The sequence below is a fragment of the Trachypithecus francoisi genome, unplaced genomic scaffold (genome assembly GCF_009764315.1).
Source record: "Trachypithecus francoisi isolate TF-2019V2 unplaced genomic scaffold, Tfra_2.0 Lachesis_group3, whole genome shotgun sequence".
Lineage (NCBI taxonomy): Eukaryota > Metazoa > Chordata > Mammalia > Primates > Cercopithecidae > Trachypithecus > Trachypithecus francoisi.
This window is the reverse complement of record NW_022681468.1, coordinates 14,067,223-14,080,454: the sequence shown is the minus strand read 5'-3', so window position 1 is coordinate 14,080,454 and position 13,232 is coordinate 14,067,223. Positions and strand designations below refer to the sequence as shown.

The 13,232-nt window shown below is 38.7% G+C and overlaps 1 protein-coding gene across 3 annotated transcripts in view; it reads left to right on the top strand.

Moving 5' to 3' along the window:
• GOLGA5 (golgin A5) overlaps positions 1-13,232 on the top strand; it is a 41,431-nt gene that overhangs the window by 22,901 nt on the left and 5,298 nt on the right. For all 3 annotated transcript variants that reach the window (XM_033191529.1, XM_033191530.1, XM_033191528.1), the window contains exons 9-10: positions 3,081-3,179; positions 12,062-12,287. In XM_033191529.1, coding sequence (XP_033047420.1) covers positions 3,081-3,179; positions 12,062-12,287 — 325 coding nt within the window. The remainder of the gene's footprint in view (positions 1-3,080; positions 3,180-12,061; positions 12,288-13,232) is intronic.

The following is a 13,232-nucleotide window of genomic DNA, read 5'->3' as shown; positions in this document are numbered from 1 at the left end:
ATTTAGTACATATTATCTTATTTCCTACTCATAAGTAAATCACTACTATTCTCTTTATTTTACAGACGAGAAAACTATTCTTATAATTCTCAGTGCTTTACTGTTAATGTTTCCATCTTTGTGTATTTAAATTCTTTAAAGACATTTTTCATTAGGACTTATTACTTCTGAAACTGGTTCTCTTCTCAGAGAAATGTTTTTTATTATGAAAGTTGTACTTCAAATCTGTTTCCTGAGTACTCAGTGAAAAACTCACCAAGTAACAGCCTGCAGGGTATGTCATAGGCAGTTTTAGATAATTTAGTTATGAGATTAGCTATCCTTTCAGAAATTGCATTTTAATTTATTCAAGGGACTATTATATATTTAAAGGCAACAATTTAATGTTCTTGATGCTTAATGAGATAATTTTCATTTTATTGTGGTAGATGGTTTTTACTGTACCTCTTCCCAGTGCCTTTTTAAAATGAGGGAGTTAAGTAGAAGAAAATGGAGCTTCATGTAGCTATGGGCTATTTATTCAGTAATCAGATGTTCCAGATGGAAAGTGTTTAATCTTGCAATTGAAGAGTCCTTTAGTGCTTCTTATTAATTTAAGTAATACCAACCTTAAGTTTTGTACTTGCCTAGAACTTAAAAGAAAGCAGACAAACCTTGTAAAGTGTAATTCTCCTACTCTAGTTACCTTTCTCATAATCTCTTTTCTCATCTCTCTTGATTTTTTTCCATTTGTGAGATGAACAACTTGAGCTAAATGTTTAACGGAGTCTCTAGCAATGTGCTGCCATATCACCTTTACTTGTTCAGCTAGCTCCCGAACTGCTGCTTTACTCTTCACTCTCTTCACAGTTAAGCGGTTAAGCATAAAGCTTTTGAAAGTACTCAGTAACTCCAGTTACTCCTTTTTCTCTGTTCTACGTTGTATTTCAGTGATTTGGACACATTTTTGGATTGGCATGCACTTGACTGTTAGATTCTGAGCTGACTCTGAGTGATCCATTCTACAAACGAACAGTGCATTAGTGCAGTTGTTAATGAGTTTGGAGGTATTAGCCTTTTTGGGGAGATGAGCCTTCTGTCTGTAATATGAATTGCAAATAATTTTTCCCAGCTTGTCATTTGTGTTTTAGTTTGCATAGGGTTTTTATTTTGTGTTATTGTCATGCAGAAGTTGATTTTTTTTTTTTTTTTTTTTTGAGACGGAGTGTCACTCTTTCACCCAGGCCGGAGTGCACTGGTGCGATCTCAGCTCACTGCAACCTGCGCCTCCTGAGTTGAAGCAGTTCTCCTGCCTCAGCCTGCTGAGTAGCAGGGATTACAGACGTTCACCACTATGCCTGGCTAATTTTTGTATTTTTAGTAGAGACGGGGTTTCACCATGTTGGCCAAGGGCTGGTCTTGAACTCCTGACCTCAAGTGATCCACCTGCCTCAGCCTCCCAAAGTGCTGGGATTACAGGTGTGAGCCACCACAGCCGGCCAGAAGTTGATTTTTGTGTAGTCAACTTTATCATTCTTTTCTACCAAGGCTTCTGGATTTTCAGTCACAGTGTTCCTCTTTCTGAAATTATGAAGAAATTTGCCTCTGTAGTTTTCTTCTAGTACTTTTTTGGTTTCATTTTTTGCATATAAATCTTTGATTTATTAGGAATTTACTCTGATGTGTGAGGTGAGCTACAGATCCAACCTAATTTTCTTCCATATGGCTGTTTTCCTAGTATCATTTTTAAAAATGTTTATTGATTTGTCACCTTTATCATGTCCTAAAATTCTCAAGGTATCTAGATCTGCTTCTGGACTTTTATTCTCTCCTATTAGTCAGTTTGTCTGTTTATGCGTCAGTACCACATTGCTTTTAATTTTTGAGATTTTATATGTTTTAATGTCTTTATGACCCATTCTCCTTTTCAGAGATTCTGGCTTTTCTTTTTCCTTTTTTTTTTTTTTTTTTTTGAGCCAGGATCTCACTCTGTCACCCAGGCTGGAGTGCAGTGGTGCAGTCACAGCTCACTGCAGCCTCAACCTCCTCAGGCTCAGGTAATCCTCCCACCTCAACCTCCTGAGTAGCTGGGATTACAGGCACGCACCACCAAGCCCAGCTAATTTTTTTATATTCTGTAGAGATGAGGTCTCACTATGTTGCTCAGGCTGGTCTTGAACTCCTGGGCTCAAGCAATTCACCCACTTCAGCTTCCCCAAGTGCTAGAATTACAGGTGTGAGCTCCCATGCCCAACCTGGCTTTTCCTTCTTACAGTTTTCCATATGAATTCTGGAATAACTTTACGTAGTTAAAAAAAAAAAAAAAAAACAGCTTTTGTTTTTGTACAGATGATGTCAAACTTATGAATTAATCAGAGGAGAATTGACATCTTTATGATGTTATATTCCTAAGAATATGGTACAACTTTTTATATGTTCCAGTATTTTTTGTACCCTTTAAAAATGTTTTAAAGTATTCTTTATATATGTTTTACACATCTGTTGTTAAATTTGTTTTTGTTACTATTATTTATTGGGGCCTTGTTCTCATATCTTCTAACTGCTTTATATAAAACTATTGATTTTTATGTATTATTTTGTATTCTGCCACCTTACTGAATTATTGTTTTTCTTTGTCTCACATACTTTCCCTCTTTTTAAAATGTTCCTGGTTTGTGTTTTTAGTCTATTTTATGAACATTATATTGATCTTTATCATACATTTTATGAATATTTTTCCAGTTTGTTGTCATATTAATGCTGTATACCTGAGATTCTTGAAGAGATTATCCATTCTTCCTCATTACTACAAGATAAACATTTTTTTGTTTTCTGATTATTTACACTGTTAATATTTATTACAAGCCTTTGTTTACAATACATACTGAAGTGCTAACTTTTCATCAGACCCATCCAAGTCTGTTATTCACTCAGTTATATATTCATTGTATAATACACTCAGTTATACAGTCAGTTATACACTGAGTTATATGCTCAGCACATACCGATTGTCTACCATGTGCCAGGCACTGATTTAGGTACTGAGGATGGAATAGGGTACACTTATTTCACTTCTGTTTTGTTTGTGCCTCACTTTGTAGGAGTTCCACTATATAGAAGAAGATCTTTATCGAACAAAGAACACATTGCAAAGCAGAATTAAAGATCGAGAAGAAGAAATTCAAAAACTCAGGAATCAGGTATGAATCACTATTCACAGCTTATGAAAAGATGCCACTGGAAAAGCTACATTTTTTACAGAAGGATACAGTAAAACCTTTCCCCATGTTTTCACCTGAGTTCTGTTGTAACAGTGGTGGCATAAGTTCTTTTCAACCTGGTATAGAAATTTCATCTAATGCCATTTGAGTCTACATTTGCTCTGTTCTATGATTTGCTTCTTATGGAAGTATCTTGTAGCCAGAGTCACCAAGTAGATGAGAATTACCCCGGAATTTCAGACCTTTGGACTTCAGTGTGGGTACACTGATTGCCAGTTTCATAATTGTGATTTCATTTTCCTAAGAAAAATGTAATGATAAATCTTCCTATTAATGGTCAATCAGTGTTCCATAAAGTCACCAAGATCTTTTTTTAACCCTGAAAATGTAAAACATACAGAAAATAATGACACTCATGTGCCTGCCACCCAGACTTACCAAAGCCTTTATCATTAGTTGATAGACTCATGCATTCACGTTCCCTGTAATTGTAGTTGTCCTTTCCTTCTTTAGGTTTAGATGATTGATTTAATGGACTTAATAATAATTTGAATAATTTACATAAAGATTTATTCTTTATTTTTTAGTTAATGGCTTAGTTTGAACTATGAAAAGTCAAATAATTTTGGTCTTTTAAGTTTCCAGACTTGATAGTAGTCCATAATTTGAAATGTTTTGAAATATTTTGTCTTAATTTTTCTTTTTCTTTTTTTTTTTTTTTTGAGACGGAGTCTGACTCTGTCGCCCAGGCTGGAGCGCAGTGGTGCGATCTCGGCTCACTGCAAGCTCCGCCTCCTGGGTTCACACCATTCTCCTGTCTCAGCCTCCCGAGTAGCTGGGACTACAGGTGCTGCCACCACGCCCGGCTAATTTTTTGTGTTTTTAGTAGAGATGGGGTTTCACCGTGTTAGCCAGGACTTATTTTTTATAAGAGTTGAGAACATCGCACTGATTTAAGCATTCCCTTCTTCCCTTGCCTATTTTGTGAAATACTTATAAATGGTAACATGATGTGCTAGCAGAAAGTCAAAGAAAAGAAGAAGCAAAAACTACCAACTGGTTTAATCCTTAAACATTTCTATATTTGCTAAATATTTATTGAGTATCTACTGTATCTGAAGTATTGCACCATTTTTGTTAATCAAGAATTAGGCCAGGTGAGGTAGTTCATGCTTGAAATCCCAACACTTTGGGAGACCAAGTCAGGAGGAGTGCTTGAGCTCAGCAGTTTGAGACCAGCCTGGGCAATATAGTGAGACCTTGTCTCTACAAAAAGTAAAAAAATTAGGCGTGGTGGCACACACCTGTAGTCCCAGCTACTTAGAGGCTGATATCAGAGGATCACTTGAGCCTGGGAGGTCAAGGCTGCAGTGAGCTCTCAGTGCACCACTACACTCCACCTTGAGTGACAGAGTGAGACACTGTCTCAAAAAAAAAAAATTAACCATAGGGTGGCTTATGCCTATAGTCCTAACTACTTGGGAGGCTGAGGCAGGGAGATCACTTGAGGTCAGGAGTTCAAGATCAGCCTGGGCAACATAGTGAGACCCTCATCTCTAAAAAATATTTTTAATTAGGTGCATGGTGGCATGTACCTGTAAGTCCCAGCTACTTGGGAGGCTAAGACATGAGGGTCACATGAGCCCAGGAGTTCAAGGCTGCAGTGAGCTATGATCACCCCACTATACTCTAGCATGGGCAGCAGAGAGAGACTTTGTTTCTTAAAAAGAAAGAAAGAACCATAGGAAGATTTCTCTTAAAGGTTTTTCATCAAATTAGAAGACAGAAAACCTTTCTCCCATAGAATTAAGTTAACTTGTACAATTTGAAAAGAGAGCAACATCTTGATACATTGCCAAAAAAAAAAAATCACACATTGGAGTAAGATTTATTCTGAATGCACAATAAAGAATTATGCTTATCATATTACTTTTGGGCTTTCTGCATGTAAGTTAAAAAAAAATAGGTTGCCAGTTTGAATATTTTTTCATTTTTCGCGCCTGTAATCCCAGCACTTTGGGAGGCAAAGGTGGGCAGATCACTTGAGGCCAGGAGGTCAAGACTAGTCAGGCCAACATAGCAAAACCCTGTCTCTACTGAAAATACAAAAAAATTAACTGGGCATGTGATGCGGACCTGTAATCCCAGCTACTTGGGAGGCTGAGACAGGAGAATCACTTGAACCCAGAAGGCAGAGGTTGCAGTAAGCCCAGATTGTGCCGCTACACTCCAGTCTGGGTGACACAGCCAGACTCTATCTCAAAAAAAAGAAAATATTGCATGGGAGTAGATGAAAACATACAGAGAAAAACATGAACCTTTATTTTTATCCCCTAATTAGACTTGTAAAGTTACCAAAAATTAATTTGAGATGATGCTAAGCTCTAAGCTATAAAGCGGCTAGGAGAAAGTATAGGAGAATCGTTGTGCAATTTTCAGGCTGACAGATTTCTTAGAGAAGATACAAAAAGCACTAACTGTAGAAGAAAATGATAAATTGCTATTCATAAAAATTAAAATTTTCTTCTCTTCAAAAGACATCATTATAAAAATGAAAACAGGTAAGCCACAGACTGGGAGATAATATTACTCTCTCTATGTATATACATATATCTGATAAAGGATTTATAACCAGGATAAGAACTCTTAATAATAAGGTACACAGCCATTTCTTTTAAATAGGTAAAAGACTTGAATAGACCCTTCCAAAAAGAAGAAAAAAAATACCTTGTTTTATTGCATTTCTCTTTATTGCAGTTTGCAGATACTGCATTTTTACCAAATTGAAAGTTTGTGGCAACCCTGCATCAAGCAAGTCTATCCACACCATTTTTCCAACAGCATATGATCACTTCATGTCTGTGTCACATTTTGGTAATTGTCACAATATTTCTGATTTTTTTTATTATATCTGTTGTGGTGATCTGTGATCAGTGACCTTTCATGTAACTATTGTAATTGTATTTGGAGCACTACAAACTGCACCCACATAAGACAGTGAACTTAATCCATAAATGTGTGTGTTCTGACAGCTCCATCAACTGGCCATTCCCACATCTCTTTCCCTGTCCTCAGGCCTTTCTAGTCTTTGAGACACAGCAATATTGAAATTAGGCCAATTAATAAATCTACAGTGGCCTCTAGGTGTTCAAGTGAAAGGAAGAGTCACATGTTTCTCGCATTAAGTGAAAAGCTGGAAATGATTAAGCTTAGTGAGGAAGGTATGTCAAAAGGCAAGATAGGCCAAAGACTAGGCCTATTGCACCAGTTAGCCAAGTTTTAAATGCAAAGGAAAAGTTCTTGAAGGAAATTAAAAGTGCTACTCTAGTGAACACACGAATGATAAGAAAGCCAAACAGCCTTATTGCTGACAAGGAGAAAGTTTGAGTGGTCTGGATAGATCAAACCAGCCACAACGTTCCTTTAAGCCAAAGCCTAATCCAGAGCAAGGCCCTAACTTTCTTCAATTCTATGAAGGCTAAGAGAGGTGAGGAAGCTGCAGAAGAGAAGTTTGAAGTTAGCAGAGGTTTGGTTTATGAGGCATAAGGAAAGAAGCCATCTCCTAAATGTGAAAATACAAAGTGAAGCAGCCAGTGCTAATGGAGAAACTGCTGCAAGTTATCTGGGAGATCTAGCTAAGATCATTGATGAAAATGGCTGCACTAAACAATAGATTTTCAATGTAGATGAAACAGCCTTCTATTGGAAGAAAATGCTATCTAGGACTTTCATAGCTGGAGAGGAGAAATCAATGCCTGGATTCAAAGCTTCAGAGGACAGGCTGACTCTCTTGTTAGGGGCTCATGCTGCTGGTGACTTTGAGTTAAAGCCAGTGCTCATTTACAATTCTGCAAATCCTAAGACTCTTAAGAATGATGCTCAATCTGTGCCGCCTGTGCTCTGTACAGGGAACAACAAAGCCTGAGTGACAGCACATCTGTTCACAGCATGGTTTATTGAGTATTTTAAGCTCACTGTTGAGACCTACTGCTCAGAATAAAAGATTCCTTTTAAAACATTACTGCTTATTGACAACACTCCTGGTCACCCAAGAACTCTAATAGAGCTGTACAAGGAGATTAATGTTGTTTTCATACCTGCTAATATAATATCCATTTGGCAGCCCAAGGTATAATTTTGACTTTCAAGTCTCATTATTTAATTAAATTAATTAACTTTCTTATTTTTATTTCTTGAGACAGAGCCTGGTTCTGTTGCCCAGACTGGAGTGCAGTGGCCTGATCTCAGCTCACTGCAACCTCTGCCTCTTGGGTTCAAGCAGTTCTTGTGCCTGAGTCTCCCAAGTAACTGGGATTACTGGTGTGTGCCACTACAGTGGGCTAATTTTTGTATTTTTGGTAGAGATGGGGTTTTGCCATGTTGGCCAGGTTGGTCTCGAACTCCTGGCCTCAAGCAGTCCACCTGCCTCAACCTCCGAAAGTTCTGGGATTACAGGCATGAGCCACTGCACCTGACCAGTTAATTTGAGACAAGGTCCCACTCTGTCACCCAGACTGGAATGCAGTGGTGTGATTTTGGCTCACTGTAACCTCCACCTCCTGGGCTCAAGTGATCCTCCAACCTCAGTTTCCCAAGTGGCTGGGATTGCAAGTGTAAGCTACCACACCTAGCTAATTTTGTTTATTGTTTTTAGAAATTAGGTCTCACTCCATCCTGGCTAACACGGTGAAACCCCGTCTCTACTAAAAAAATACAAAAAATTAGCCGGGCGAGATGGCGGGCGCCTGTAGTCCCAGCTACTCGGGAGGCTGAGGCGAGAGAATGGCGTAAACTCGGAAGGCGGAGCTTGCAGTGAGCTGAGATCCGGCCACTGCACTCCAGCCTGGGCGACAGAGCGAGACTCCGTCTCAACAAAAAAAAAAAAAAAAGAAATTAGGTCTCACTATGTTCCCCAGGCTGGTCTTAAACTCCTAGGCTCAAGTAATCCTCCCCTCTCAGCCTCCGAGAGTGCCTAGATTACAGGAGTGAGCCACCATGCCTGGTGAGTCTTATCGCTTAAGACATACTTTTTATAAGGCTATTACTGCCATAGATTCCTCAATTGGATCTTGAGGCACAGTCAATTGAGAACCTTCTGGAAAGGATTCACTACACTAGATGCCATTAAGAACATTTGTGATTCATGGGAGGAGGCCAAAATATCAACATTAACAGGAGTGTGGAAGAAACTGATTCCAACCCTCAAGGATGGCTTTGAGGAGTTCAAGACTTCATTGGAGGAAGTAATTGCACATGTGGTAGAAATAGCCAGCGAACTAGAATTAGAAATGGAGCCTGAAGATGTGGCTAAATTGCTGCAATCTCATTATAAAACTTGAACAGATGAGGAATTGCTTCTTACTGATGAGCTAAGAAAGTGGTTTCTTAAAATGGAATCCACTTTTGGTGAAGATCCTGTGAACATTGTTGAAATGACAACAAAGAATTTAGAATACTACATTAACTTAGTTGATGAAGCAGTGGCAGGGTGTGAAAGGATTGACTCCAGTTTTGAAAGATGTTCTGCTGTGAGTAAAATACTATCAAGCATTGTTACATGCTACTGGGAAATCTTTCGTGAAAGGAAGAATCCATCAATGTGACAAACTTTGTTGTTATCTTATTTTAAGAAATTACCACATCCACCCCCAGCCTTCAGCAGCCACCATTCTGATCAGTCAGCAGCCATCAACATCAAGGCAAGACTCTCCATCAACAAAAAGATTAGGACTCACTGAAGGCTCAAATGATGGTTAGCGTGTTTATTTAAAGCAAGCGTGGGCCGGTTGTGGTAGTTCACACCTGTAATCCCAGCACTTTGGGAGGCTGAGGCGGGTGGATCATCTGAGGTCAGGAGTTCGAGACCAGCCTGACCAGCATGGTGAAACCCCATCTCTACTAAAAATACAAAATTAGCCAGGCATGGTGGCAGGCATCTGTAATCCCAGCTACTCAGGAGGCTGAGGCAGGAGAATCACTTGAACCCGAGAGGCAGAGGTTTCAGTGAGCCGAGATCACACCATCGCACTCCAGCCTGGGCGGCAGAGTGAAACTCCGTCTCAAAAAAAAAGCAAACTTGTCCGACCCATAGTCAACCCAACACAAATTCGTAAACTTAAATCATTATGAGATTTTTTTGTGATTTTTTTTTTTTTTTTTTACCTCATTAGCTATCATTAGTGTTAGTGTATTTTATGTGTGGCCCAAGATAATTCTTCCACTGGGGCCCAGGAAAGCCAAAAGATTGGACATCCCTGATTTAAAATATGCACATTGTTATTTTAGACATAATGCTACTGCACTCTTAATACACTACAGTATATTGTAAATACAGCTTTTTGTTGTTGTTGTTTTTGGAGACAGGATATTGCTTTGTCACCTGGGCTGGAGTGCAGTGGTGCGATGGCAGCTCACTACAGCCTCGACCTCCCAGGCTCTAGTGGTCCTCCCACCTCAGCCGCCCCCGAGGAGCTGGGACTACAGGCATGCGCCACCACACTTGGCTAATTTGTAAAATTTTTGTAGAGGTGGGGTCTTAATATATTGCCCAAGCTGGTTTTGAATTCCTGGACTAAAGCAGTCCTACCTTGACCTCCCAAAGTGCTGGAATTACATGCGTGAGTCACCACACCTGGGCTAACTATAACTTTTATATGCACTGAGAAACCAAAAAATTCATGTGACTGACTTTATTGCAATATTCACTTTATTCCAGTGGACCAAACCCATATTATCTTTGAGGTGTGCCTGTGTATGAATGATGAAATAAGCATGTGAATAGGTGCTCAGAGTCATCACTAAGGTATACTACCACACACCCACTAGAATGGCTGAAATGGAAAAGATTGGCAGTAGCACGTGTTGGTGAGGATGTGGTGCAGCTGGAACTCTCACCCGCTGCTGGTAGAAGTGCACAGCAGCACAACCACTTTGGAAAACTGGCTATTTCTGATAAGGCTAACATACATCTAACCTGTGACCTTAGGTGTTTACCCAGTGTAAATGAAGACGTATGACCACAAGAAGACTTGTACATGAATATTTATAACATACTTGTTCATAAATAGCCCAAATTGGAAACAACTCAAATGTCTATCAGCCCCTAATGGATAAACAAATTGCACACCATTCGGCAAACTAACACAACTCAGATGAATTTTTTTTTTTAAAGCCATATGCAAAAGGATTCATACTATGTGATTCCACTCATAAGAAATTCAAGAATAGGCAAAACTAAATTCTGGTAATAGAAATCAGAATAGTGGTTGTCTAGGGTGATGGAAATATTCTTTGTTTTGATCTGGATGTTGGCTATGCCATCAAACATTTGTCACAATTCATTTTATGCTTAATACCTGGGTATTTCACTATATAGATTTTACCTTGATTAAGAAATCTTGAGGTATGTTGATTAGGGGATCATAGTACAATCCTAAAATTGAGCATTCTTTTAAAAATAGTAAACTTTAGTTTATACTGAAATTCCATCTAGTTGTTATTTGTTGTGTGCTTAATTTGTGGGGAGTGCTGTAAAGAATTCATAAGAAAGGAAGCTAATTTTTTAAGTGCCTGCCATATGACAGGTAGCATGTTAGGTGTTTTATATATTAATTTAAGTAAACATCGTATCCATGAACAAGGAAATAGGCTCAGATTTAATAGCTTTCCCAAGATATTGTAGCTAGGAAATGTCAGAGCTGGGATTTTAAACTTAGATCAAACTTTTTTCAAACCTGTATTGATGTAGACAATGATTCTTACCCACATGAAGCTGACTTACAGTTTCATTGAGGAGGCGAAATTGACTCCCATAAAACAGCGTTATCGGAGTGACTGATAAATACCAAGACACTTACCAAGAAGGCTAAGATTAACCTGGGCTAGAGTGATTGGAGAGGACTTCAACAAAGAGTATGAAGTATGTTGATTAGGGGATCACAGTGCAATATTAAAATGGAGCATTCTTTTTAAAGTAGTAAATCTTAGTTTATATTCAATCTAATTCCATCTGGTAGTTATTTGTTGTGGTGTGCTGAATTTGTGGGGAGTGCTGTAAAGGATTTATAAGAAAGAAAGGCAGGTGGAGCCTAGATAAGAGAAGAGGACTGTTTCCAAATAGAGGAAATGTGGCTGGCAAAGCAGAGGCTGGATGAGAGTAGAGGGAGATGGTGACAGACATAGACACTACCAGATAGAACATGGAACGAAGGAAGTTGTTAAGTACCAACTTTCAGCCAGAGCCTTCTAGGACAACTATCATTTACTGTCGCTAAATACCATGTGCAACAGGTGCTGTCATCTTCACGTACAGATGAGGAAATAGATTCAGAGAAGTACAGCAATTTACCCGAAGTCAAATAGCTTGAAAATTGCAGAGCAGAGATGAAAACCTCAGAGTGTGATCTTTGCACTACACCATAACTGTTGAATGATAGAGGCTTTTGAATCCCCATTGAAAAGTATGGATTGTGTCCTCTAAACCCATGCTTTGAAATATTTTGACCGTGATGCCTCAGTAAGAAATACAGTTTACATCCTGTCTCAATACTCACATGCACTTACATGTACAAAACCAAAACAGGAGTTTCACAAAATTATACTTTTATATACTATGTGTTACATAAATATCAGAATATGTCCCATTCTATTCTATTGCATTTTTTTAGATGCTGATTTTGACCCACCAAATTGATTTCATGACCCCACTGTTTTTGAAAATCACTTCTGTAGACGTTGAGTCAGTATAGCGTTTAGAGAAATCCATGAATGCCACAGTTTACCTATGAAAATGTAGTAGTGTGATTTCTGTATTGTAGGACTTTCATTTTATGTACCAATTTTGTGAACACTTTCTCTTTCAGCTTACCAATAAAACTTTAAGCAATAGCAGTCAGTCTGAATTAGAAAATCGACTCCACCAGCTAACAGAGACTCTCATCCAGAAACAGACCATGCTGGAGAGTCTCAGCACAGAAAAGAACTCCCTGGTCTTTCAACTGGAGCGCCTCGAGCAGCAGATGAACTCCGCCTCTGGAAGCAGTAGTAATGGGTCCGCGATTAATATGTCTGGAATTGACAGTGGTGAAGGTAACCAAAAAAGGAATCTCAAAAGAACATTTCGTTAAAACATGGTTTTGAAAAATTATAGAAGGACCATTTTTATTTGAAAGAAAGTTCATCTAATGAAGGACTCAATTTTCTAATATGAGACCTGGGCCATGCACTGTTTAGTATTGTTAGTGAACCAGATAATGGACTAGTTAATATTCCTCACTGGTATTAGACTTGGGGAAAATAGTCTGAGGATTGATAATTATATTGAAATGTCTGAGATACTTAAGAAGAAGATGCTGATAAGGCGAGAAGTTCAGTAGAGAGGAGCTTTCAGGACACTTGAAACAAGATTTGCTTTAATAATCTTCTAGTAAATAGTTACGAGTATTAGAGCTAATACCTGGTGCGCATAACCATATCTGTGCTCTATAATTTTAATAAAGAAATCTATAGATTCCCAATGTATGTAATAAAAAAATGTGTAAGATAGTATAAGCATCAACAGATCAGATTTTTAGTCTTGAAACTTCATAAAGTCTACAAATTGTCATTCAGCAAATTTCTCAGTTCTTTGGCTTTATTTCTTTTAACAAAAAAATATTGTTTAAGAGATACTGGGTGCCAGGTATGGCGATGGCATTGTAATTTAAATAGGGTGGACAGGGAAGACCTCACTGAAAAGTTTCACTGCTTTAAAGTCCCAAAGGAGGTAAGATAGTGAACAATGAGGAGGCATAGAAAAACAGTGTTCCAGGCAGAAAGAGCAGGCACAAAGGCCCTGAGGCAGGCATGTTCCTGGCATGTTTCAGGAACAACAAGGAGGCCAGGGCCTCTGGAGTAGACTGAGTGGAGAAGACGCTTGTGTAAGAGGAATCCAGAGAGCTTGGAGTAGGCTGTTGAGGCCTATATGGGGACGTTTACTCTGAATGAGGTCGGAAGCCATTGAAGGATCTTGAGAGGGGGACAGACTTGCACTTT